Source organism: Paroedura picta, chromosome 4 (genome assembly GCF_049243985.1).
Source record: "Paroedura picta isolate Pp20150507F chromosome 4, Ppicta_v3.0, whole genome shotgun sequence".
NCBI lineage: Eukaryota > Metazoa > Chordata > Lepidosauria > Squamata > Gekkonidae > Paroedura > Paroedura picta.
This window is the reverse complement of record NC_135372.1, coordinates 32,600,676-32,628,215: the sequence shown is the minus strand read 5'-3', so window position 1 is coordinate 32,628,215 and position 27,540 is coordinate 32,600,676. Positions and strand designations below refer to the sequence as shown.

At 47.3% G+C, this 27,540-nt stretch overlaps 1 protein-coding gene and 1 long non-coding RNA gene across 4 annotated transcripts; one reads left to right on the top strand and one right to left on the bottom strand.

The window, feature by feature from the left end:
- Positions 1 to 2,608: 2,608 nt before the first annotated feature.
- LOC143835095 (uncharacterized) lies at positions 2,609 to 13,932 on the bottom strand. Of its 2 annotated transcripts, none has more exons than XR_013229989.1 (3): positions 13,839 to 13,932; positions 10,611 to 10,743; positions 2,609 to 2,849 (listed from the first exon to the last, which is right to left on the bottom strand). It is a non-coding gene; the product is annotated as an uncharacterized LOC143835095 (long non-coding RNA). The 2 variants fall into 2 exon arrangements; XR_013229990.1 differs by having other exon boundaries at positions 10,611 to 10,769; positions 13,839 to 13,912.
- On the top strand, positions 12,220 to 26,320 carry LOC143835094 (flavin-containing monooxygenase 5-like). Of its 2 annotated transcripts, XM_077332248.1 has the most exons (9): positions 12,220 to 12,378; positions 13,865 to 14,002; positions 15,228 to 15,416; positions 18,043 to 18,205; positions 19,141 to 19,283; positions 20,447 to 20,646; positions 21,602 to 21,957; positions 22,945 to 23,017; positions 24,363 to 26,320. In XM_077332248.1, the coding sequence occupies exons 2-9, from the start codon at positions 13,871 to 13,873 to the stop codon at positions 24,715 to 24,717; spliced, it is 1,611 nt and encodes a 536-aa protein (XP_077188363.1). In that variant the 5' UTR covers positions 12,220 to 12,378; positions 13,865 to 13,870; the 3' UTR covers positions 24,718 to 26,320. The 2 variants fall into 2 exon arrangements, with proteins under 2 accessions (XP_077188363.1, XP_077188364.1); XM_077332249.1 differs by lacking the exon at positions 12,220 to 12,378 and having other exon boundaries at positions 13,846 to 14,002.
- The last annotated feature ends 1,220 nt before the right edge of the window (positions 26,321 to 27,540 follow it).

Here is a 27,540-nt window from a genome sequence, read left to right as displayed (position 1 = left end):
TAGCTTGATGACTCTTTTCTATAAAGACCCCTCCCCCCCAAGTTTCAAGAAGATTAGATCAGGGGAACTTACCCACCCCACACCCAAATCCCCAACCATGGAGAAGATGTAAACATGATAATTCTCATTGGCACCATTGACTTTAGCGGCTGAAAGGGATATGCACTTGGAAAAAAATCAGACTGTTTTAGATTCAGAGGAACATGTTTTGGCCCATTTAAACCCCATTTGAAAGAGCTGTTTTGGATTTGGGGCCAGCTGAATAATTTCAGAGCTCTCTGAAGTGTTTTGGCCATAGAAAACAATGGTCACCATTGAAATCAATGGCAAATTTAAGTACCCGCCTTCTCCGTGGCCTGGGGGATGGGTGGGAGGTTGAGTTAGAGACTCCAAAACCTCAGGGTATCTGTCAGAGATTCTTCTCTGAATTTCCCCCAAGTTTCAAAAACTTTGGATTAGGGGGTCTGATTCTAGGGGTACTCAAAGAGGGTGTCCCCTTCCGGCTCCATTCTATCCTACGATAGGGAAAATTTGGTCATTTCCGCACATTGGTCTAAATAGCGAAACGCCTGCCGAATACCAATACGTTATCATACCTCACCGGCCCTCCTTACCTTATGGCTGTTTAGCTTTTTTCAGCCGTTTTTTGCAAGTTTTACCCTCCTCATTTGCGGCTTGAAAACTGATAAGGTAAACGTTCCAGTCAGGTAAACGTGACATTTAGTTTGGCAGGCTATTCTGTAAGCTCCTTGAACACCATGTTATGAGTATCCTGCCCTGTGCGGAGCACACAGGGCATATTTCATGCTCAGCAGGTTAACCCATTGATGTCACAAGGGAGTGCTGTTGCTGATATGGATAAATAAGATATGTGGAGGTAAGAAACCACATGTTTCCTGGAACTAGTGGTGAGGAAAGATGGAAGCCGTTCCTCATGGAGTAAGGGCAGGGCGAAATACAACCTGGTGTTCTCACAGTGTTCAAGTCAACATCTCTTAGTCTTACAACACAATTTGAGTCCCATAGCACTTTTAAGGCCAACAAATCTTGATTCAAGGTAGAAGCTTTTGGGTGTGTTGAGGTTGGGGTTCTGCTGAGGACCGAACTTGAGGTTCGAGGCAAGATTGAAGCAGGGAATGTAACTGACCAATGGACGGCAAGTTCCTGGCTGCAGGATCCAGTCAATTTAATCCAAAACCGATCAATTGCACACATTGGCAGGAAGACAAAATTGGACAAAATGGAGAGGGTGCAGAGGAGAGTGAAGAGAATGATCTGGGGCCTGGGGACCAAGCCCTATGAGGAAAGAAAGGCTGAGGGGCTTGGGAATGTTCAGCCTGGAGAAGAGGAGGGTGAGAGGGGATATGATGGCTCTCTTTAAATATTCAAAAGGTTGCCACTTGGAGGAGGGCAGGGAAAGGTTCCTCCTGACAGCAGAGGATAGGACTAGCAGTAATGGATATAAATTACATGCAGAACAATACCAGCTAGATACGGGGGGGGGGGGGGGAATTTCACAGTTGTTCAGCAGTGAAATCAACAGCCAAAGTAGGTGGTGAGTCTCCCCTCAATTGCGTTTTTCAAGCAGGGGCTGGACAGATCTTTCTCATGAATGCTTGAGGCTGATCCTGCATCGAGCAGGAGATTGGACTAGATAGCTTGTTTGGCCCCTTCCAACTCTATGATTCTATGATTCTATTCTGTCCATTGTTTGCTACCATGCTGGGATCTTAATTAAGTTCCCCAGGCTTTTTTCCAACCTGGACCTAGCAACCTACTCCAGCACATAAACAAAGGCTTGGTCCCTGCCCCCTCCTAAAAACGATTCTGAAGCCCTCTTTTGGTAATACCAAAACCAGTGCTGTACAGGATTCTAGTTTCCTGGAAAGGGTATTGCCAGGCTGCAATTTAACCTTAAATGCGACTGCTGATCACTCCACCTCAGTTGAATTTCTGTCTGAGTTGCTTTCCGCGATTTGATATTTCCTGCTCCTCTTGTGGGGAGCTAATAAAAAGCATGGTTTCCTTCTTGACCGGACTTTCCTAGACTTTCCCTAACCTGAGACCTCCCTGCTAGGGATGCCAGCCTCCAGGAGATCCCCTGGAATCATAGTTCAAGTCTAAATTATAGAGGTCAGTCCCCCTGGAGGAAAGGGCTGCTTTGGGGGGTGGACTCTATGGCATTGTACCCCAATGTCCTCTGCAGGCCACATCCCCTAATCTCTAGGAATTCTCTGGACTGAATCTGGAAACCCCACTCATCCCCGCTAGTCCCTGGGGGAATCTGCCAACCCTACCTCCGGCCAATGGTTCTTGAGTAAAATGTCATTGTGTTGCTAGCCTGTGAGTCCTTCAGATCTCCTGTACCTCTGTTTTTTCCCTCTTGCCTATACTGGGGAGTGCCTGCCCTGGATGATGGATCAGGCTTTGTTAAGGAGAAGGCAGAAACCCACCCCCATTTCTCAATGTACGTCAGGGCTTTCACTCCTTACCCAGGGACAGCCAAAGTGATTTCGAGCCAAGGAGTTGTTTGCAAATTGCTTATAAACAGATCGTAAAAAACAGGATTCCGGGTCTCCAGGCAGGTGTTTATAGCTTTATGGGATCACACCAGCCCTGTATCAGGCAGAGGAGAGAGAGATGCGGGGGAAGAAGTGCGTCAATAAAAGCAAAAGCCGTTTTTGGCACTGCGCAAGCCTCTACGGGGAAAGGTCTCTGCGTAGTAAGAGAAGGGGTAGGCCTCCCTGCTCCACGATGCACGCCCCTTGTCCACACCCTGCTGCTCAGGCCGGCCACACATTTGCACTCTGCCATTCATCTTTTGGGGGGAAACGGAGAAGGAGTTTGATCTATGGGAGAGACAACAGAAGAAGAAGAAGAAGAATTGGTTCTTATATGCTGCTTTTCTCGACGTGAAGGAGGCTCAAAGCAGCTTACATTTGCCTTCCCTTTCCTCTCCCCACAACAGACACCCTGTGAGAGAAGTGAGGATGAGAGAGCCCCGATATTACTGAAGAAGAAGAAGAGTTGGCTCTTATATGCCGCTTTTCTCTACCCAAAGGAGTCTCAAAGCGGCTTACATTCGCCTTCCCTTTCCTCTCCCCACAACAGACACCTTGTGAGGGAGGTGAGGCTGAGAGAGCCCAGATATTACTGAAGAAGAAGAGTTGGTTCTTATATGCTACTTTTCTCTACCTGAAGGAGGCTCAAAGCGGCTTACATTTGCCTTCCCTTTCCTCTCCCCACAACAGATGCCCTGTGAGGTAGGTGAGGCTAAAAGAGCCCTGATATTACTGCTCGCTCAGAATGGCTTTATTAGCCCAAGGTCACCCAGAATCAAACATGGCTCACCAGATTAGAAGTCCACACTCCTAACCACAAGAGCCTCTTGTGGCACAGAGTGGTAAGGCAGCCGTCTGAAAGCTTTGCCCATGAGGCTGGGAGTTCGATCCCAGCAGCCGGCTCAAGGTTGACTCAGCCTTCCATCCTTCCGAGGTCGGTAAAATGAGGACCCAGCTTGCTGGGGGGTAAACGGTAATGACTGGGGAAGGCACTGGGAAACCACCCCGTATTGAGTCTGCCATGAAAACGCTAGAGGGCATCACCCCAAGGGTCAGACATGACTCGGTGCTTGCACAGGGGATATCTTTACCTTTACCTTTACTCCTAACCACTACACCAAGAGGGCATGAGATCTTTAAATCAGGGAGGGGGGGGAATAACAGTGGGGTGCCTATTACAAGTCACAACCAACCCTTGCCAAAAATCAACTAGGGGATATCTCAATTGTCGTTGGATGTAAAACAAGGGAGAGCCCCAGGGTAAGAGAAAATCAAAAAATAGTGATTACTCAGGTAAACGACCCTGGAAGGGAGGGGAAAGTGGCAAACCAGATCCTCTCCCAAACACCTCCCAAATTACCCCTTGGCACCTGTGACCAGACTTGTTATGAGACTGTGGAATGTCATAAGCATGCAGGTAGAAAGGAAGGAGGACGGTGGAATGGATATGCTCCAAAGGCAGGACCACATTTTTTAAAAGGGAGAATACTCAGGAGGACCCAAACCTGGTCGGCGGGTGGGGTGGGGGTCACAAAAGGGAATCCCAAACTGATTGTACCCCAACGCAGCTAAAGCAGTAATTACGACAGGCTTCAAAGTGTATTAATGGGTTGTGAGCAGGGGAAAGAAGGTGGAAAAGAGAAAAGCACAGAAAATGAAAATTTGAACTGGTAAAAGTGACACTTTAAGGCGGGGATCATCAACCTCCAGTCTGCGGCCCGGTACCGGGCCACCGGCAGCCGTAACTGCCTCCCCCCCATAGCGAGAAGGAAGGGAAGATGCAGGCGCAGCTGCCAGCACGTTGGCCACGCAAACGCGCATGCGTGCAGTTGCGCGCACATGTGCATTTGCGCCCCCTGGTGGCGAAGACGTGCATGTGCGGCAACCGCGCGCATGCGTGTTAGTGCCCCCTGGTGGTGTAAACGTGCATGCGCGGCAACTGCGTTTGAACGCAGCTGCCGTGTGCGTGTGCGGCACCCGGGCCGTCAGCTCTTCCCTCACCCCCAGAGGCGGTCCCTGACCTCAGAATGTTTGGGGACCGCTGCTTTAAGACAGTCCCATGTGTGATCTGGGGGAAAGAAGGGAGGCGGGGGGAAATGTGGAAGCCACTGATTTGGGTATCCAGTCACAGCCACCCCAGTTACCTGGAAAAGATGCTGGGTTTGGAGCCACAGCCTCCCCCCCCCCACCACACATGCAGCCAAGTGAAGGCGAATCTTGAGGCAAAACAACATGTCGGATTCAGAATGTTGGGAAATAGAAACCAGGATTTATTGACGATCTTTCACCTCACGCCCAGTTAGAAAGTTACGAATGGATTTGAGATTATTCTGTCCGCTGAAATGCTGGGAGCTTTTATGGTGACTTGGGTGTGCAACGAAAGCTAGCCCAATTGTCACTGGATTTATTTTATCTATTTATTTATTTAGATTTCTATACCGCCCATTTCTTTGCAGCTCTGGGCGGTTTACGCTGATCATTATATAACTTACAGGGAACAATATACAGACTATAACATCAAAACAACGTACAAAACCACATTTATAATATAAATAATATAAATAACAATTAACAGTAACATTGGGAGAGTCGTGGGCGGGTGTCTGGTGGGACCAGCAGGTGTTGTGAGTCGGTCGGCCTCAAGCGAATGCCTGGTGGAATCCCGAAGGCGTGGGAGGGGGGAGGGGAAGATCCATCCTGGGTGGGATGGGGGATCGCCAGAGGGGATCCAAAACTGAACACATCCTGATGGGGCAGAAACAGTAATGTCTGACTGGTCTCCAAGTGTGTCAATGGAATGAGAGCAGGGGAAAGAGGGTGAAGAGGAACAAAAACTGTGCTCTAAGAGAAAGACACAGAAAGGGACTTTGTTGCAACCGCTACATTGAGAAAGCACAGGTCTTTTTCGCAAGTGTTGCAGGTTGTTGGCAAGAGTTTAGTGATTTTCTGAGGGTGAATCCACTTTTCTGGATTCCCCGGAAATCTGTACAATGAAGCGATTTTGGCACTAGTGTTGCAGGAGTGTTGCAGATTGCTCACGACGTCATGGGGAATGTAGTTTTAGTGGCGAAAACAAAATGTAATACTAGTGCTATATTAAAGTTGTGCGGAATGGACCCAAGTAAAGGAAACTGTTATGTCTGTGGGCATTTGGACACAGATGCAAACGAGGGTTCTCTGCTAGCCAAGGAACTAACCAATCAAGGAACCTGATCACTCTGCCAGATTGGCTTAGGGCCAATCGGATTGCTCTGCATAGGGGCCAATTGGATTGCTTAGCGGCCAATCGGATTGCTCTGCTTAGGGGCCAATCGGATTGCTCCGCCAAAGCCAATTGGATTGCTCTGCTGAAGGGCCAATTGGATTGCTCAGATTGCTCTGCTAGGGCCAATCGGATTGATCTGCTTAGAGCCAATCAGAGGCAGCAGCTGGCTGCCTGAAAGGTATAAAAGTGCATGAGTTTGCCTGGTTTTCTCTGTTCAGTAGGTGTAGTCTGTTGCTGGAGTTGCTAAATAAAAAGAGCTGTTTTGAAGACTTGTAGTCTGTGATCACTGAACCTGCAGACTTAATAGAAACTATTGTGACCAAACTGTGGTGCAGATTCAGGGTGTTGGGGGGGGGGGTGGAACCAGGGTTTATTGGTGGTCTTTAACCCCATTCCCAGAAAGCAAAGTCGGCGTAAAATCTGGTATCAAATTAACACCCAGGAAAAAACCCATCTAGAAGAAGAAGAAGAAGAGTTGGTTCTTATATGCCGCTTTTCCCTACCCGAAGGAGGCTCAAAGCGGCTTACAGTCGCCTTCCCATTCCTCTCCCCACAACAGACACCCTGTGGGGTGGGTGAGGCTGAGAGAACTCTGATTTCACTGCTCGGTCAGAACAGTTTTATCAGTGCCGTGGTGAGCCCAAGGTCACCCAGCTGGTTGCATGTGGGGGAGCGCAGAATCGAACCTGGCATGCCAGATTAGAAGTCCACACTCCTAACCACTACACCAAACTGGCTCTCCTAACTATCTAAATATGAGATGTGTCCCAGAAATGGAACCAGCAGCCGGCTCAAGGTTGACTCAGCCTGCAGACAGTGGAAAAATCTAGCCAGAGCCACAGGCACAGCAAGGGTCCGGTTAAAAGCCAATTGGGCACCAAATGGGAGAGGGGGATTTGAATGCCAGCCAGAAATGAGCAGCCAAAGACCCACAAGTAAAGCTGAAGGTGCTCCTTCTCTCTAGAACCATTTTAGCTATCCCACAAAATTCTCTCCCTCCAAATAGCAATGCGCCTCTCCCCCGCACCGCCACTCAGTCCCACTGAGAGCAAAAGAATGCAATACTCTTATCACCTGGCCTCAGGCACTATATATACCAAGGCATTCCCATTGAAACCAAGGGGAGCACTGCTCTTGGCTAATGAGAATGCCAATTGATCTAAATGGCTAATCATTGGAGTAGCCATAGAAACTAAAAAACAACACTTCCAAGCCCCGTCTATGCCAGAAGAGAAAATGTTGCGCACTTCACACGCTCAGTGTGCATGCACTGAGGGAGGAAATCCCACCACCCAAAAAGCCCACAAATGGTAAGATCCGTATGTGGTTGTGGGTGATCGTTGGGGGTGTTGCCCTGTGGGCCCGGTTTCTGAGCCACGAACTATCCAATTTTGTGGGTATGCGGAGACCCGTGGGTTGGGTCATGCCCATCTCTAAACCTAAACACCAAATTTCTTCTTCGGCATCTTGAGTTGCGAGTGAAACCGCCAAAGCCCAGCCAAGCTTTCTGGACAGGCTGGCTTTGATGTATTTGTCCAGAAACGCTCTCCACATAAGGTATGAAAGTAAATCAATTGCAGCTTTTGAGAAATTTAAACAGGAACATATTCTTGGAATAGCTCAGATGTTTTCCAGGTCAAGGGAAGATCTGTGGCTTCCACCCGTGCTAATGAAGCAGTTTTGCTTTCTTTCTTTAAAAAAATTTACTTCACTGTAACCCAAGAGTGGTTTACATTGTCCCCTCCCTTCCATCTTGTCCTCACAAAAAATATCTATGAGGTAAGTTAGGTTTAGAGTTTGAGACTGGCCCAAAGCCAGTTTCCAGGTGGGACCTGGGATCCCCTGGAATTATAGCTCATCTCCTAACTTAATTAATTAATTAATTAATTAATTCATGTATTCGGGTGCAGTTAGGAGATCAGTACACTCAGCCACCGGAGAGCAGTACCAAGTTATCAGGCAACAAGGGATTGGTTGCTCAATCCTCACACCTGAACAACGAACTTAGGTCCATTCTGCACAGCGTTAATGTAGCTGAAGTGTTGCCATTGTGTAATGCTATATATTTCTCATTATTCACAATGTCGTACACAATCAGCAACACTCCTGCAACACTCCCGCAAAAATCGCTTAGTTGTAGCGCTTTTAGGTAATCCACAAAAGTGGATTCCCCCTAAAAAAACCCGCTAGACTCTTGAGAACAACCTGCAACACATCTGGAAAAGACATGTGCATTCACAATGTAGCGATAGAAAGAATGTTCTTCACTAATCTCTTGTACCTGCACTTCTGGTGTTGTGATCGCCTTTCCCCCCCCCTTAAACCAGCAAAAGCATCGAATAAGCATTGCTTCTTTGGCTGAAATCACTCCACAAGCAAGTGTCTGTACAGTTTCCAAGCACAATACAAACCCTTTGAGCACATTTCCTCCCTGAACAGACGGAATATCTGCAGTTAGAAAACAGTCTCTCCTCTTTCAATACAAGATACGTTGTTAGCATGTTTAGGCAAGTAACTTCCTGGGATTTTCAAATAATCTCTTCCGATGTCCTTTTTGGCTTAGTTGACTTCCTGCTCCTTTGTGCACCCTTCCTCCCTGCTTGCCTCTGAAAGAGCACAGACTCTTAGGACTCTCCTCTCTCTCTTTACAAAGTTTGCTTCTCTTCTTAACAAAAACGATCTTGTTCTTTAAAGCAACGTTTGAAGCCTCCCTCTAGCCTAAGGAACCTTCCGACTTAAATGGCTCCCTCACCAGTAGCAAAGAAGCCAGTTAAGAAGGAGGAAGGTACCTGAGAACGGAAGACATCTTTCAGGTTGGCTGAGTGGAGTGATAGGGAACAAGCTAGTGTCCCCCGTACCCCAAGAAAGCCCCCAGAAACATTCAGTCAGGAAATCAACCCCCCCCATGGACACACCCCAAGAAGAGTCTACCGAAAACGCGTCTTCCTCCATCCTGAATTCCTCCCCCATGTTATGCAAGATATCAACATTACAGAAGAAGGAATGAAAATATTAGTTAAGCCTTGGATGACTGAAATCAGGATTATCCCTACTGGGAAAAGGAGTCAGTCAACTTGAAGCCACCTTAGCAAGGGAGGGTGGCAGCTGGATAGTTCAAGAAACAAAAGACAGCCTCGTGGCCAGATGACAGGGTGTCGGAGAGGTTATGAGATGAACCCGGAACGCCAAAGTGTGGGCGAGGTGAGCATGAAAAGCAAATGTTTTGAAGAAACATGGCAGAAAACATTTGAGCAATCTCCCTGGACAATGGGGAGTTTCATCCAACCTTTGACTGAGACAGACCATCCATCCCACTATTGTGTGCTCCGGCTGGCAACAGCTTTCTCCGGTTTCTTTTCCAGCCTTGCTGCCTGAAGCCCAAGTTTACATCATCTACAACAGCATGCAGTTAGTGGGGTTGCAATCAGCAAGAGAAGAGCCTTTTTAGCTCATGCCTCACTAGGACCGTTTATGCACTGGGAACGTCAGTGCCCCAGCTCCCGTGCAGGAGCACAAATCCGGGCCAGATGAGGTGCACCAGGCCAAATGCTCCCCCGTGTGGGTGCAGGAAGAGGTGGGGCAATCTGCCATGACTAAAACTCCAGCCTGCAGCCCGGCATGAAACGTCCAGTGCATAAAAGGTCTAGCTGTTTGGCCTCTTAAAAAGCAATTGCCTTTCCGAAGCTGCTTCCCTCTTCCTTTCCAAGATGCACTTTAATGGGGGAAAAGTGTTGAGAAAAACAGCTCTAGAACTATAAGTAGCATACAGGATAGCACTCCAGTCTTTGAGACTGTTGGCAGAGTTTAAATTTGCAAAGAGGATTCAAACACCAGGCTGCTTGAAATAGAGAAACAACTGTGTAGAGAAAGAGGAGAGAGACCTAACTAACTGCCTGACTGTTGTCTGTAGTCCTTCTTCTGTTCTGGAGGCAAGCAGGGAGGAAGTGGGCTCAAAGGAGCAGGAAGTCTCCAAGAGAGCCAATTAGGACACAGGAGGAGATTCTTTGAAAAATACCAGCAAGTTCCTCATCTAAATATGCTGACTATGCATCTCCTCCAGTGTTTCCGTAGGATATTTTTCATACACTGTTGATTCATGCATGCTACAGATCTTGCATATTCCAAAAGAAACGGATGCTAAAATCTTCTGCATGCAAGGTACTCGTTCTGCCACGAAACTAGAGGTCATCTCTAGTTGACATTTGCTTCCCTAATTGCAACCTTTTCCAGCATTGGGAAGTTTTTTGATGATTGTCTTGACCTTTCCTGTGTCCCATTCACCATGTGAAAGTGACCTTACTTAAATGCCAACAATTCAGATCTTCTACACTTCCAGTTGTTTCCTACCTAATTTCTGTCAAAAAGGTAATGAGGGATATTCCTGAACTTTTCATTCCTGAGCAATTCAATTCATGGCTGTCAGAATCTGCCTGTTTGCCAGCCTCTGGTCATGGTTATTTCGCATTGTCATTTGCCAGGTATCAATGATGTATCAATAGTCACCTGCTGGGTCCCTCCTTCCCCAGGAGAATGGGGGAGCCTGTTCACCATCAAATGTCTAATGGAAAAGTTTAATTGCTGGTAAATATCTATGTTGTTTTGCTTCCACTGCATCTCTTGTTCGTTTGTGCAGTCTAATCTAATTGCCTATTTTTACATCAGAAGAGGGAAGTCTGGGGGCAGTTCTGCACATTGAAAAAAATAGCGTTATGCCAACAAAATGGCATAACACTAAAAAATAATGCGCCTCTGGCCATTCTGGCTCTCCTTCTGGCTCTCCTTACCTTCTGGCTCTCTCACTTTTGTCTGATGCCTTCTTGCGCTTCTTAGCATGTCTGCTTGAAATGGAAGTAAAACTTCTCCCCCAAGATGGAGCAGAGTCTGCAAGTCCTGCCTTCACGGTCGGTTCCTGTTAGACTTTGTGAGCAGAAGTCAGTCACTGACTGTCAGAAAAAGGGTTAACAGATTTTGTTGACACATTGCTGTGGGAACAGGCATAGTGGGTCATGTGATATGTTTACTGGTATGCATTGACCGCCATTGTGAAAAAAGATCCATCTTAGAGTTCAAAGATGTAACATTTAAGGCCTAGAGCTCCATTGATGAGCTAGAGGAAGCTATGCATTTCTTGTTTTATTTCTAAGTTCCCCCACCCTTGTAGTCTAGTAACATACTTTTAAAATACTATCGTACTGCTTTGTCTGGTCTCATCATTGATACATCAGCTCGGCTAACTTTAATTACACAGTTTACCCAACAGTTCCTCCATGCCCCACACAGGGGTAATAGAGACCCCAGTAGCACCCCCAGTAGTGGTAATAAAGACCCCAGAGCATAAGTAGCACTCCCCACTTATGGGGAGGCATGAGTCCATTGTGGGATGTCTCCTCTGCTTTCTGAGTCATAGTCTAGAGCAGCCCTTTTCAACCCTTTGACCATGAAGGAGCCCCTGAAATAAATTTTCAAGCTTCGGGGACCCCTGGAAGTGATGTCAGCTGGCCACGCCTCCCTGTCACGCCCCTTGGAAGTGACACGTCACCAGAAGTGACATCACCACCTGCACCCTTCACCCTCCTTTCACTCCCCCCATAACTTTACTACTACTACAGTAGCTCCACCTCATGTTAGCCTGAAAGAACAGCAGGAACTGAGAAGACAGCCAGGGCCCCCATACCATGACACAACCAAATCTCCTCCGACTTTTACACCCACTGCCTAACCACCGTGCCCTCTGGGTGGAGGCAGCCAGTTTCCTAGCTTGTGGCCAAGTCCATTAAGGTAGAAGGGGAAAGGCTGTGCAACCCCTCCGGAACTCCGTGAGATCTCCAGAAGTCCACGATCTCTGGTTGGAAATCCCTGGTCTAGAGAGAGACAGAATGTAGGAGTCTTATACAGGAGAACTTCTGGGTGCATCAGATCTGTTTTCCCATTCTTCTGCCTAGAATGATGCATAGACCTACCTCGCTTGAGGTGGGGCTGCTTCTGCCGTGTATCCGATGTCATTAATCATTGGAATGCTCAGAAATGTACACACTGCTTTATGGGAGGCGAGGAGGTTCAGAGAATCTTCAGGAGAAGGGCCAGAAATGGTTGACTGATGAAACCCGTCGATGTCTCTTATCAGTTGTAATTGATCTGTAGAGACCACGGGAGGGTAAACAAGCCAACGTACTGATCTCTACAGGTCCTGATAACATGGCCGTTTGCTGATTTAGGAAGGCTCTGTGTTGACTACCGAAGAGCATGACTACCAAAGGTTTGAGGAGTCCATCACAAATATGCCTCAGAGTAGATTCGGGGAGACTCATTCATCTCTCCGGGGTGGGCGCGGCTGGGCTGTCAGGGAGCTTTAAAAGATGCCAAGGAAGCCCATCTTGCCATCCTGCCATTGATCTAGGAACCGAGCTCTTGACATCGCTGAGAGTCAGGAACAGAGAAATACTCTTTCGGGATTCATCTTCCCCTTGCAGCTTCTAGAGGAAATCCTACAGAGCGTTTCACCATCCAGTTTAAGAGAGAGAGTGTCCTCCAGAGGAGCCAACAGGGAACTAAGTGAGTATGTAAATCATTTGTCATCTGAAGTTACATGGAGGATATGGACAATTCTCTCCCACCACAGAAAGCCCATTGCAGCTTTTATGTGTAGGGAATTCTTTGACGTTCATCTAGCCTGTGACCTTCTATTCTGTCCAGCAAAGTTGGAAGCCCTCTTCTGGCAAGGAGTTTTCCTGGCTTCAGTTGGACAAAGTTTGAGTCCAGTAGCCCTTTGAAGACCAACAAAAGTTTATTCAAGGTGTAAACTTTCACCCTGAAGCTTACACCTTACACCTGGACTTCAGGCCGCCACTGGACTCAAAACCTTGTTCTGCTGCTTTAGACCAGCATGGCCACCCACCTGAATCTACTCCAATTGGAGGTTTTCTCCTTTGCTGGAGGGAAGGCTTTCAACTCAGGTAGGCTAAAAGCTCTTATCTGCAACCCAAAAGAACCCAGGGTTCGATTGACCTAACTTGAGAGCCAGCTTGGAATAGCAGTTAAGAGCAGCGGTCTCTAATCTCGAGAGCCAAGTTTGATTCCCCACTCCTCTCCATGTAGCCAGCTGGGTGACCTTATAGAATCATAGAATCATAGAGTTGGAAGGGGCCATACAGGCCATTTAGTCCAACCCCCTGCTCTACGCAGGATCAGCCCAAAACATCCTAAAGCATCCAAGAAAAGTGTGTATCCAACCTTTGCTTGAAGACTGCCAGTGAGGGGGAGCTCACCACCTCCTTAGGCAGCCTATTCCACTGCTGAACTACTCTGACTGTGAAATTTTTTTTCCTGATATCAAGCCTATATCGTTGTAGTTTAAACCCATTACTGTGTGTCCTCTCCTCTGCAGCCAACAGGAACAGCATCCTGCCCTCCTCCAAATGACAACCTTTCAAATACTTAAAGAGGGCTATCATGTCCCCTTTCAACCTCCTTTTCTCCAGGCTGAACATTTCCAAGTCCCTCAACCTATCTTCATAGGGCTTGGTCCCTTGGTCCCAGATCATCCTCATCACTCTCCTCTATACACTTTCCATTTTATCTACGTCCTTCTTGAAGTGAGGCCTCCAGAACTGCACACAGTACTCCAGGTGTGGTCTGACCAGTGCTGTATACAATGGGACTATGACATCTTGTGATTTTGATGTGATGCCCCTGTTGATACAGCCCAAAATGGCATTCGCCTTGGCCTAGTCACAGTCTTGTTGAAGCAGTTCTGTCACTTATAAGCTTTTTGAAACAGTTTTCCCTAATTGATTTATATTATGCTATCAGAGCACAGCTTTATTTCCTCTTCTTTCCTTTCAGAGGTCCTTAGTGTCCTACATAGTTAACATATTTTAATTTCAATCAATATTAATATTCAATTTTACAGCACGTTTTACCCTACAGAGGCTTGAGCACCTTTCCCTTATTTTGACCCTCTTGGGGAACGGCTGAATGAATTCATTCATGTGACCCATGGCTGGAGCACTCACGGTGGCTTGGTGTCCCCTTTACGCAGGCCGGCATGGCAAAGACAGTGGCCGTCATAGGAGCCGGAGCCAGCGGCTTAACTGCCATCAAATGCTGCTTGGAGGAGGGGCTTCGGCCAACGTGTTTTGAGAGGAGCGAAGACATTGGCGGGCTTTGGAGGTTCCGGGTAAGTAAAGCAGCATTATAAGCGGTGAGCTTGGATTTGTGCTGGCAAGAACGGTCTGCAGTCCTGCTCTCTTCTCCGTCAGCGTTCAAGGAAGAATGATGGGTTTTGCCCACACCACTCTGTCGAATGTGTTTTAGGAGGCAGAAAAGAGACCATCCGGTCAAAGTTTTGGTGTGCACAATATTGTGCTGGCTGAGTTATTGGAGCCACCGCAAATAGAAGTCATGGATTTCTATCCCGAGGGAGGGAGGGCGGGAGGGAAGGAAGGAAGGAAGGAAGGAAGGAAGGAAGGAAGGAAGGAAGGAAGGAAGGAAGATAAATTATCTTGCGCCCATGTATCTCAGTCGCCACTGATTCCAATTAATGGGGGTGGCTAACTGAAACCTCTTTATTTTAAAGATTGAATACCACAACTGTTACCTAATGCTCTCATTGTGAGTTTCTCAGACCCATATTAAAAGTGGATTTGAATATTACATTCATGTTTCAGTTATAGTCCCTTTTCCTTCCTTCCTTCCTTCCTTCCTTCCTTCCTTCCTTCCTTCCTTCCTTCCTTCCTTCCTTCCTTCCTTCCTTCCTTCCTTCCTTCCTTCCTTCCTTCCTTCCTTCCTTCCTTCCTTCCTTCCTTCCTTTTTATTTTTCTGTGCTCCTTTATCAAAAAGGTTGTAAAGGTTTGAGGAGTACTTCAGGAACCCACAAAACCTGTTGAGCTGAAAACCATAACCAGGTTCAACAGTGGCCGCTGAATCTTTATTTGTCTGAATTTAGTTCTATGAACCTGGATTAATAGTTTGTGGCAGTTCCAATTTTACTTGTAGAACTGTTACCTGTCTTGTGTGGAAACAGCTGACTAGAAGTTACGGTTGCCAGGAACTCCCCTGGCAGCCAGCGGATGGTTGTCAGGGGAAGAGGCCCTGGAGTGAAGGATCTCCTAGTGGGGACCTGGCAAGCCGGTCTGAGCTGCACTTTTTGGGAGGGAGCTGCAGCTTATCGCCTCTGGGTGCTGTTCTGTGTGCAGATGAGGCTAAACCAAGCCAGCAGTAAGGTAATTCTGGAGCCTGGGTGGGTTTGCCCTAAAAGCTCGTACCCAAGGCCTGTTAGCACCATCTCTTATGTAGATTAACCATTAGTAAACGGGTTACATCCCACAGGCTGTTGTGCCTTAATTTGGGGTACTGGTGCAAAAACTATTGCCTGTGACCAGCTCCTTTGCGATTTTTTGTAGGAGTGCGATATTGACGGCCAGGCAAGCATTTACAAATCTCTGACCATCAACACTTCCAAGGAGATGATGAGTTACAGCGATTTCCCCATCCCCGCGGATTTCCCAAACTACATGCACCACAGCAAAGTGATGGAATACTTCCGGATGTACGCAAAACGCTTCAACTTGCTCGAATACATACGTTTCAAGGTAGGCCCCAGACGCTGGGGAGGGAGAGGGCTTTCCGGTCGCCACCTGTAAGATTTCTAATGGCAGTCTAGGAAATTCCTGGAGATTTCAAGGTGCTGCCAGGGGAATGCAGCATCCAGGGAAGGAGGAGGGAACCCAGCAGGGTTGTGAAGTTACTGGAGTACTTCTGTTTCTTGTAGACTCTGTGGTAAACCATAGAGTTCACCATCTGACACTGTTTTTTTGAAAATTCTATGGTAGAATTAGCTTCTACCATGGAGTTTTGCCCACAAACCAGCGCGTCACTCCCAACATACCTATGTTACTTCCAGGTCACGTACACATGTTGTGTTAATTTCCATTGTTTCTCCCTTTCGACAAAAAATGTCTGCGTCCAGCAGTGGATGGATGGAGACTATAAAAGGCCAGCATGCTCTATGTTAGTGTATCTTCCCTTTATGGGGCAGTCTAGAGCAGGGGTAATCAACCTGTGGTCTTCCAGATGTTCATGGACTACAATTCCCATGAGCCCCTGCCTGCGTTTGCTGGCACAGGTTGACTACCCCTGGTCTAGAGCAGTGGTCCCCAACCTTTTTATCACTGGGGACCGGTCAACGCTTGACAATTTTACTGAGGCCTGGGGGGGGTAGTCTTTTGTCGAGGGACATCGCTGCCCCCTGAGCCCCTGCTCCACTTGGTTTTCTGCCGGCGCCCCTGATTTCACGCCACCCACTGGGCAGTGCCACGCTGAGGGGGAGCCCCAGCCATGGTGGCTGCTGGAGAGCACCAAAGGTGAGCTGGTGGCAGAGTGGCAGGGCAGCCCCCGAGGCAGCAGCCGGGGAGGAGGACAAGGAGGACCTGCAGCTCGGTACCGACTGATCTACGGACCGAGACCGGTCCCCGGACCGGGGGTTAGGGACCACTGATCTAGAGGACTATAGTGTTGGATTATGTTCTGGGAGACCCAGGTTTTTGAATCTCTACTCCAATCTCCCTGGGTGACATTGGGCCAGTCACATGTGCTGCTGTTAGGATAAAACTGGAGGAGGGAAGGTTCCTTGGGGTCTCGTAGGGGAGAAAGTACAGTTGCCAAATCCGGGTTGGGAAAATCCTGGTGATTCGGGACTGTATCTTGAGGAGGGACTTCTGTAATGCCAGACAGTCCACCATGAAAAATATTGTGTTTTCCCTGGAAATTGATTTCTATCATCTGGAGATCAGCTGTAATTCTGGGAAATATCTGCGTCCCATACTAGGGATGCCAGCCTCCAGGTAGGACCTGGGGATCACCTGGAATTATTGCTCTCACACGGGAAAAAATGGCCACTTGGAAGGTAGACTGTATAGCACTATACCCCCCTGAAGTCCTTCCTGTCCCCAAACCCTGCCCTCAGAATTCTACCCAATCTGGAACTGGCAACCATAGTCCCACCTGGATGTAGGGTTGTAAGTTTTGGGTTTGGAAACACCCAGAGACTTTGGGGACGGAGCTGGAAGTTTGCAGGATTTGGGGTGGGGAGGGACCTCGAGTATAATGCTATGAAGTCCCCCCTCCAAACCAGCCATTTTCTCCAGGGAAACTGATCTCTTTAGTCTGGAGTTGAGGTATAATTCTAGGAGATCCCCAGATCCCTCCAGGGTATTGGCATGTCTATCTGGAGGCAGGTGGGGCATGAATGTAGATAAATGAACAAATGTACAATGGTCACCATAAAAACAGGCCTAAAACCAAATCCCTGGGCCATTTCGCACGGGGATCTTTGTTGCAAATTGTTTGCGGAATGAAAAATCGCCATTTAAAATAGTGGAATTCGTCGTTTTGCACACCTGGCTTTGTAGTGGAATCAGTTGCGTTTTTTAGCGTTTCCCACAGGCTTCCGGTCTCGGCAGAAATCGCTAGAAAGGAAGCGCTATTGCCAAGCTCGTCCCGCCCCTGGCCGTCAAGCAGCCAATGGGCAGCCGTTAGCATGCTCCCAAACAGCCGCTTTCCCTTTAAGGAAGGTTTTTAAAAAAAAAAACAGACCCATAGCAACGAATCTGTGTAGATTCGTTGCTACGGAGAGACCCATCCAGCTGCCTAATGTGAGCTATCGTTTGATTGTATGATCGTTTGCACGCTGCCTCGAGTGATAAAAAAAAATCCCCCCCCCCTTCTCACGGGCTCGATTTTCGGCTGAATTTATGTGTAAAAAATAAAGGGACTTTATTTCAGCAAACGGGCTTTTAAGTGGTTTGTGCTTAGTGACTAAAGGTGAAGGACTGAAGCCAGGGAAGCCTCTAAACAGAAAGAGGCTCGCCGGTGCGTTTATCCCCGCTCGCTCCGAGAAAAAAAAATGGCGATCGCTTCGCCGGAAGTTTGGAGGAGAGATCCAGGGGGAGGGACTTTGAAGAACCAGCTACAATGGTAACGCACAGGTCTTTAGCGCTAGTGTTGCAGATTGGTTGCAGGAGTGTATCGCTATCCGGAGGGTGAATCCACTTTTCTGGATTCCCCTGAAAGCGCCACAACGAAGCGCTTTTGGCGGGTCGGTTTCAGGATTGTTGCAGATTGTCTACGACGTCGTGGGTTATGGCAAATTAGTAGCGTTTCCAATTAGCAACCATTGTGCTATTTTGAAGCCGTGCGAAATGGCCCCCTGTCTTCCAGGCCTGTGTCCGTCAGATAAAGAAACGCCCAGATTTCCCCGTCACTGGCCAATGGGAGGTTGTAACGGAAATCTATGGAAAGCGGGAATCTGCCATCTTTGATGCCATTCTGGTCTGTACCGGCCACCATGTATATCCTTATTTCCCTCTGGATTCATTTCCTGGTGAGTGGCTTACAATGTTGGAAAATGCTTGAAGAAATCTGCAGAAACCATCTGAAATCTGTTCTGTTCCACTATTAAATTTATGTTGTGTGGAGAGCTAGCCTCCTTAGCCCATAATGACAGGAAATGTGCATGATATCTACAGGAAGTGTGTGCAACAGAGATGTGGGTTCTAATCCCTAGTTTTCCAAAAGTCTGAATTGGGGTTTAGGACTCTCAAAGCCCAAATGAATATTGAAAGGCAGGTGTGGAGAGATAAGAATTACTCCTTAGCTAACTTGTTAGGTGGGTGGGGGTAAGAAGCTTGCTCCCCTCACTGTGATGTTAACATTTTCACATACTGTAGCATTTAAAAATTTTAAAACACTGCAGCGTGAGAGGTCTGACTCCAAGTAAAACAGCTTTGTGGGCTTATAGAGCATAGGGCTTAATCATCATTATGATGTTTCTCCTTTGGGTACAATCTCTGAAGCTCTGAATACCTACTGATCTTTGCTGTTTAAAGCATGGGCCAACATGGTATTGTGGATAAAGAGCATGATGTAGTTAAAGAGAGGCCGACTCTAATCTGGAGAACCAGGTTTGCTTCCCCATTCCTCCACATGCAGCCAGCTGGGTGACCTTGGGCCAGTCACAGTTCTCTTAGAGCTCTTGCAGATCAGTTCTCTTAGAGCTCTCTCAGCCCCACCTCTCTCACCGGGTGACTGTTGTGGGGAGAGAAAGGGAAGGTGATTGTAAGCCACTTTGAGTCTTCTTTGGGCAGAGAAAAACGGGGTGTAAAAACCAACTCTGTTTCAAAGCCGTTTTGGGACTCCTTCAGGTAATGAAAACGGGGTATAAAAGAAACAGCCCTTCTTCTCCCTTCAGTAACCTGCTTTGTGTAAGGGAATTAAAATGACTCTCCTTCATCTTTTTCCTTCTTGCCGCCTTCACAGGGGTCAAGAAGTTTAAGGGGAAAATGATGCACAGCCGGGAATATAAGCATCCCGAAGAATTCCGGAACCAGAGAATTCTGGTGATTGGTTTGGGAAATTCGGGAGCGGACATCTCAGTGGACCTCAGCCATATTACTAAGCAGGTGCCCACATGTTTGCCTTGCATTCCTAAAATGGGTAATGTTGCCAGGGGCCCTAATCCACCTACCGTTCGCCCCACTGATCTGAATTAGATGTCCTAATGTATTGCTTTAAACAGGGCTTAGCAACCTGGCCTTAGGTCTCCTTTTTCAAAACTAAGTCCCACTGTACTCAGTGGGGCCTGGAGCCAAAGGCACATGATGGTTATTGATGTATTGATTTTATTGGTTATTGATTTATTATTTCTTAATGCATGTAAAAGCTGCCTTTCTTGAAAAAGCTGATAGACAAGAGGAGGTGATGTAGCACTGAAGCAGTAAAACACATAATCGGATACCCACCCTAGCTTGGTGTAGTGGTTAGGAGTGCAGACTTCTAATCTGGTGAGCCAAGTTTGATTCCCCGCTCCCCCATATGCAGCCAGCTGGGTGACCTCGGGCTCGCCACAGAACTGATAAAGCAGTAATATCAGGGCTTTTGACAACTGAGACATCCCCTAGTTGATTTTCGGCAAGGGTTTGTTGTGACCTGTAATAGGCACCCCACTGTTATTCTCCCCCTCCCCAATTTAAAGGTCTCATGCCTGCTTGGTGTAGTGGTTAGGAGTGCGGACTTCTAATATGGTGAGCCAGGTTCAATTCTGCAGTCCTCCATGCAACCAGCTGAGTGACCTTGGGCTTGCCATAGCACTGATAAAGCTGTTCTGACCGAGCAGTAATCTCAGGGCTCTCTCAGCCTAACCTACCCCACAGGGTAGGTGTTGTGGGGAGAGGAAAGGGAAGGCGAATGTAAGTCACTTTGAGATTCCTTGCGATAGAGAAAAGTGGCACATAAGAACTAACTCTTCTTCTTCTTCTTCTTTGGGTAGCGAAAAGCAGGGTATAAAAAAACAGCTCTTCTCTTTTTCTACAGTCCTCGTTGTCACCTCTACCATCTCATTTCCTATTTCTTTTGCTGCAGATCAATCCTTAATTCTGTGAACTGATTCCACTTTGAAGCTTCAGGTTATATAGACGTTCTGTTTGTGGTGCCACAGCCTACTCAAACATGCAGCTTCTGAATCAAAGTTAAAAAATAGCAAGATGCTCTTCGTTGTTTATACCTCACCAGTTGGACTGACCTCAAGAGATCTCCTCTTTAATTTGCTCCTCTCTCCTCCTTGCAGATCTTTCTGAGCACCAGGACTGGCACTTGGGTGGTTAACCGGGTCTCTGACGATGGGTACCCGTTGGACGTTGTGCATTTTACGCGATTCAAAACCATGCTTCGCCAAACTCTTCCTGCAGCTCTGGTGAACCTGTGGGGTGAGAGAAAGCTCAATACAAGGTTTAACCATGAGAATTACGGCATAAAACCTCAACACAGGTAAGGGTCGGATTTCTGAGTTATCGGAACTTTGGGGCGGGGAAGGAATTTACAGGTAAAATTCAAAAAAGGGGATGTTAAAGAGCAAAACACGAGAAATTCAAAGATATGAGACAACTCCATAACCCGCACGGCTGTAAAAACAAAATTTCGGCTCATGTATTGATACACAAAATACTATGTTAAGAAATACAAAATCTATTATGAGATTAGATGAAATCTGCAAGCTATATAAATTGTGCAAAGATGCACATTTTTTTCTCATTTCACATACAGAATTCTGCAGTTTTTGTCATTTTATCCTTTGTTTTACTGCTCCTGTCAAAACTTCGATTTTGAGAGCCAGTTGGGTGTAGTGGTTAAGGGTGAAGGCACTTATCTGGATAGCCAGGCTTAATTCCCCACCTCTCCACTGGCAGCCAGCTGGCGACCTTGGGCTAGTCACTGTCCTGTTAGTGCTGTTTTCACAGAGCAGTTCCATCAGAGCACTCTCAGCCCCTCCTACCTCACAGGGTTTCTGTTGTGGGGAGAGGAAGGGAAGGTGCTTGTAAGCTGTTTTGAGACTGCTTTGTGCAGTGAAAACTGGGGTATATAAAACAACTCTTCTTCTTCTTCTTCTTCTTCTTCTTCTTCTTCTTCTTCTTCTTCTTCTTCTTCTTCTTGATTACTGAAAAATTTTATTCAGTGACAACTCTGGCTCCTAAGATTACAGCAGATATTGCCCAAATAAACTGATATTTACAGCCGTAACCTGTAAATATTCCATATATGAGCTAGTTTGGTAGTGGTTAAATGCCACGAAACTTAACGACTGATATGAACTTTTGTTTTTTCCAGACTGAGCAAACCTCTCTCAAGAAGTTTCTGTAAGCTTCAGAACGGAAGGCCTTGTAAGCCGGACTAGGGGGCTTGCAATAGGATCAGAAATTTTCTTTTCTTTGCCTTCGCCTTGCAGGTTCCTCAGCAGGTATCCGATAGCGGCAGATGACCTCCCCAACGCAATAATTTCTGGCCGGGTGTTGATGAAGCCAAACGTGAAGGAGTTCACCGAGAGAGGAGTGATTTTTGAAGATGGCAGCCGTGAGGAGAACATCGACGTTGTGATCTTCGCTACGGGATACAACTTTTCCTTCCCCTTCATTGACGAGAGCATCATGAATGTCAAGAACAACACGGTTCCGCTGTACAAGTTTGTCTTCCCGCCATGCATGGAAAGGCCCACGCTGGCCATCGTTGGCCTCCTCCAGCCCTTGGGGGCCATTATGCCAATAGCTGAACTCCAGGCCCGCTGGGCCACACGGGTTTTCAAAGGTGAGAGGGTAGCTGAGGGACTTCTGGAAGAATTTCAGGCAGGCTTATTCGCAGTGGGCTGGTTTCTAAGTGGAATTTACCTCCTGCCCCCAAGTGAGACATTTGCAGGGTCCATTCTAAGGCAGCGGTCCCCAACCCCCGGTCCGGGGACTGGTACCGGTCTGTGGATCAGTTGGTACCGGGCCGTGGCTCCTTCTCATCCTCCTCCCTGGCTTTTGCCTCGGGGGCTGCCCTGCCACTCTGCCGCCGGCTAACCCTTGGTGCTCTACAGTGGCTGCCATGGCTGGGGCTCCCCCTCGGCCTGGCACTGAACAGATGCTGCAGGCAGCGCCCCCCAGCGGGTGGCAGGAAGTCAGGGGTGCCGGCGGGAAAGCAAGTGGAGCAGGGGATCAGGCGGCGGCAGCAACATCCCTCAGCAAGAGACTACCCCCCTCCCGGGCCTCAATAAAATTGTCAAGCATTGACCGGTCCCCAGTGATAGAAAGGTTGAGGAACACTGTTCTAAGGGGTTCAAGTAATTGCACAGCCTGAACTCTTGCACGTTATAATAAACTATTCCGGCCAGATAAAGCACTAGTATTTTCACATGGAAAAAAAACAAAACATACACAATGTTGCTTGAAAGGAAGTGGTCACATCTCAGCTAAGGCATTTTTTAAAGGGGTATTCGGAGGCCTTTTGTTTAAAACCTGTGATGGAGAAGCCCAGCCCACTGGGTCCAAACCCTATAAAGGGCCATAATATTTGCTGACCCCTGACCTAGACAGCTCAGGCTAGCCTGATCTCATCGGATCTCAGAAGCTAAGCAGGGGCAGCCCTGGCTAATATTTGGATGGGAGACCCCCACCAAGGGTCATTTCTTGCCCTGAAAACCCTGCAGGGTTGCCGAAACCAGCTGTGACTTGGCGTCGCTTTCCATGGTTTGCAAACTGCTTTGTATTGGGCAGGCTGGCCCAAGCAGTACATTTTCTGTGTGGTCTTTTTCAGGCCTTATCAAGTTGCCTTCGGTTGATGCGATGATGGATGACATTGCTAAGAAGGTGAAGAAAAACGAGTCATGGTGAGAAACCAAGTTTACACACACCAGGGGAGTCTCTCACTGAAGCTAGATTTGTACCAGGGCCCGTTCTACACCCAGGGGATAATGCACTTTCAATCGGCTTTTGAGGCTGGAGCTTCCTAGTGCAGAACAGGAAAATCTACTTCTAAAGTGCATGGGAAGTGCATTATCCAATGTCTGCAGAATGGTCTCAGGTGTCTCACAATATTTTCTGGGTCAAGGAAAAGCAAATCTGCCTCTCTGTTTCTGTGTTGTCGGTGCCTTGTTTGGTCTCTAAACGCTCACCTAGAGGAGCTGGAACTTCTTTTAAGTGTCTCTGCTTGCCCTTTGACCCAGCTGGCCAGGTGCTTAATGAGAACATAAGAAGAGCCCTGCTGGATCAGACCGCTGATCCATCTGGTCCAACATCCTGTCTCATTCAGGGGCCAATCAGTTCTTCTGGAGGGCCGACAACAAGGCATAGAAGCCAAGGCCATCCCCTGATGTTGCCACCTGGCACTGGGACTCAGAGGCTGACTGCCTCTGAACATGGAGGTTCCCATTATTCAGGAAAGTAGAGCCTCCTCAGTCACCTTTAAAGGGACCGTGTTGCTAGAGTCAGGGATGTGGCTGTTTCTAACATGAGCAGGGTACTTTGCACATTTCCTGGAACAAAGCACTCACGTTACTACATCAATTGCACATCAGATCACAGCAATTATTTATTTGTGGCATATTTTTTAAAAAAATAGTATGTCTTGTTGCAAAGAGAACCCAAGGTAGCATACGGTGTTATTTTAAACGGTAATAAAGTGGAGATAAAAGTAACACTGTTATCCTGTAGGTAAACTGGACTGTCAGGGACACAGTCACACAAACACCTGTCTAAATAATGTAGGGGATTTTTGCATAGCCTCCAAAGAACTAATAGCACAGAAGACTTCCTGGCATCCTCAACTCACCATCTGTCTGACCTGTGTCAAAGGCTGCTTCCACACATAGTGAATAATACACTTTCAGTGCACTTTAGCGACTGTTTGTGAGTTGATTTTCCTTTTTTCCACTGGATGACTCAATTGCATCATTAAAATGCATTGAAAGTGCACTAACCCACTTGCAAATGTTGGATAATGCACTTTCAAAACAGGAAAACCTACTCCTAAAGTGCATTGGAAGTGCATTATCCCACTTTGTGTGGAAGCAGCCCTTGTCAGACTGCAGGACCTTTGACCTGATCAGTCAATATCCAGCTGAAAATCTGATTGTGAAGCTGCAAAGCCCAAGCGAGAGCAGCCCTGTCTTTCTGAACCACGGACAGTCAACAGGGCCCGAGTCATTCCTGACAATTCCCCTCTGGTGTCCTCAGGTACGCCCCCAGCCAGCACATCTCCCTCCAAGTGCAATATGTGGATCACGTGGATGAACTGGCCGCCCTGTCAGGCGTGAGGCCAAACCTGCTGAGCCTCTTTCTCATGGACCCGAAGCTGGCCTGGAAAGTCTTCTTCGGGCCCTGCTCCCCTGCGCAGTTCCGCCTGAACGGTCCCGGGAAGTGGGACGGAGCCAGAGAGGCCATCCTAACCCAGAATGAGAGGATCGTCAGGGCCACAAAGACTCGTGCGGTGCAGGCCTGCTCTGGCGCTGACGGCACCTCGGGCCCCTGTTTGCTTATCAAAGCGCTTGTCTGTTTGGCCGTCTTTGCTTTTCTCATGGTTGTGTTGTGAGCTGGCTGGCTGGAGCCTAGGGTGTAAACTGCACGGAGCTTTTATTTCAACCCCAGGTTGATTCAGTCCCTGCCCTCTACACAGAATGCGATTTCCGTTTGGATTTGGGGCGATTTAAATTTTCCTTCTGCAGCAAGAAGGATTGATCCGGAGTGACCCTACCTTTATTGTGGGATATCTTCGAGTGCTTTTAATCCTCAATATCCAGATTGGGAAAGAAAGCTCTGTGGTAGAGAACCTCTGATAGGCCACACCTGGTCATGTGACACACTTGCCTTAAAGGAGAAGCCCCTAATTTCTCTCAACTTCTGTAGGTCCTGGATTTTTCCTCTCTCCTCTGCCTTTTTTGATCCTCTCCCCCACCCCTCCAAGAAAAGAAAGAGGCTCCCTGCCTGGCTCCTCTTTCCCCCCCTTCAAGAAAAGAAAGAGGCTTGGCTCCCCCCCCCTTCTGAACTACCCTAACCACGTGCAGAAGACTTTCCTGTTTCAATGGGGAGGGGGGGAAAGGAATAATCTAGTTCAAAGCGATCTGAATTTAACAGGATTGACAATGGAATAAAGAAAGTAAGTGCAGACTCTGCCCAGGATACACCTGGAGATTTGGGGATGGAGACTGGGGAGGACTGAGACCTCAGTGGGGTATAATGACATTGCATCCACCCTCCAAAACAGCCATTTTCTCCAGGGGAAATGATCTCTCTTGTCTGGAGATGAGCTGCAATTACCTGGGATCCCCAGGTCCCACCTGGGTAGATTTCCAAACAAAGTTAAAACTGACCAGCTTTTGCCCCATGCCACCTTCGGTATCAATATGTCAGCTGAGGAATGTGTGTGTTTATTTCAGGTTTGGCCCACAGATGAGCTAGAGGTCCATACTCTCGCCTCAGCAAAGGTTGTAACTTTTCTCCAGTTTAAGGACCCTTCCTGCAGCACAACTGGCTCCTACGCTAGAGGTGACATTCTGTAACTCTTTCCCACCATGACAACGAATAAGCTTCATCTAATCCTGAATATTAGCTTCAAAACACTCAAGATTGTTTAAATGTGCTTGATGTGATTGTCCGGGTACTTTGGTCTTCTGGTGTTAGAATTGCCAGACCCTCCCCACCTCCATGGAGCTGGGCATCCCTGCTGACTGGCGGGCAGGGGGACCTACCAGTAGAAAGAAGATGACCTAGGACACATTTGTGCAGGAAGTGACATCACATGAGTGACTTCCAGGTGATGCTCTGCTATTTGGGCAAAAACCTCCAGGGTAGAAACCAGTTTTACCAGTTCTGCCTCACTGTCACAGCATCACCTGAAGGTCACTGGTATGATGCTTCCTTTGCATCACCGGCCATGTGGTCTGGGCCTTGTACTTTCTCCTGGTAAGTCCCCCTCCCCATCCCCTGCTGGTTGTCAGGAGGGGTTTGGCAGCCCTATTAGGTGTGTTTTGGCTGACACAGTTTTGGGGTTTATAGACTTCTGAAGGAAACGAAGCCAGCTCTCTATGGAAAACCAGTCCGGTTGATGCCTTGCATTGCCATGGACATCTCTGATTGCTTTTCTTAATAAATGCTTTTTCAGCTTTTAAAACTATAGTTTGGTGCTGAAGTCTTTTTCCAGAATGTGTTCCCAAATCCTGATTTCACCACTCTGCTAGGATACTGTAAACCAGCATCCGTTTACAATTAAAGAACCAAAGTACGTCAACAGTCAGAACAAGAGAGCCCCAAAGGGCCAGTATAAGAAAATCCGTGTTTATAACAAAAACTATACAATTTGACTCACAATTGACAATTTGAGGGGTAATCCATAGTTTCAGCACTTTGAACAGTGGTTGTTGTAAGTCTTTTATTTGGGTCTCACAATAAATATTAAATATACCAAAAAACACCTGATGGTATGATAAAATTGACTGTCTGTGGACAGATTCAAATGGGTCGCCGTGTTGGTCTGAAGTAGCACAATAAGATCAGAGTCCAGTAGCACCTTTAAGACCAACAAAGATTTATTCAGGGCGTGAGCTTTCGAGTGCAAGCACTCTTCCTCAGAATAAGAACTCCTTACATGACAGGGAATATATAGCAAAAATCACTTCTGTTACATCAGTAGACTGTGTCACACAACCAAATACAGCCAATGCTAATTCTTTGTCAAAACAATCAATCCCCTGGAATTCAGCGTAGTTTACAAAAACACAAGGAGAAACCAAACTGCCTGTGTCTCACAGGCTCTCACATCACCATATGCTGCTTGCTACATAGCATAATTACAAATATCAACATTAAAACATTCTAAAACAGCCTTTCTCAACTTTTTAACCATTGAGAAACCCCTGAAATGTTCTTCAGGCTTCAAGAAACCCCAGAAGTGGTGCAATCATGCAGAATATGGTTGGGAAGCAGAACTGTGGACACGCCCACCCAGGGCCCCTCCCCTTCCCACTCCTCCAGGCCCATCATTGGCCATTTCGGGAGGGGTGAGGCTGGTCAGCATGACCATACATGGTCATATCACCCAATAAAGGTTTAACAATTTAAAAAAATATATAGAACATTCATTAACTTCCACCCATTTGGGAAACCCTTCCAGAGCTGTCAAGAAACCCCAGGGTTTCACAAAACCCTGCTTGAGAATGCCTGCTTGAAAACATTAAAACAATCTACCCAGAAAGTGCTAATCAAATAAAAGCAAAATAAACGCTAATCAAATAAAAGCTAATCAAATAAAAGCAGTGCTCTCTGTAGATGGAACTCTAGTCCACATTTTCTTGCTTGCTAAAGCAAAAAGTGTCTCTCTACAGGAGACAGAAGAATCAATATCTGAGAATAGAAAGAG

Excerpts from the sequence above, each read along its gene's own strand:
- LOC143835094 (XM_077332248.1), top strand. The coding sequence starts at position 13,871 with ATGGCAAAGACAGTGGCCGTCATAGGAGCCGGAGCCAGCGGCTTAACT. Across the intron at positions 15,417-18,042 it reads TCGAATACATACGTTTCAAG|GCCTGTGTCCGTCAGATAAA; the intron begins GTAGGCCCCAGA and ends CCTGTCTTCCAG. Across the intron at positions 23,018-24,362 it reads GTGAAGAAAAACGAGTCATG|GTACGCCCCCAGCCAGCACA; the intron begins GTGAGAAACCAA and ends TGGTGTCCTCAG.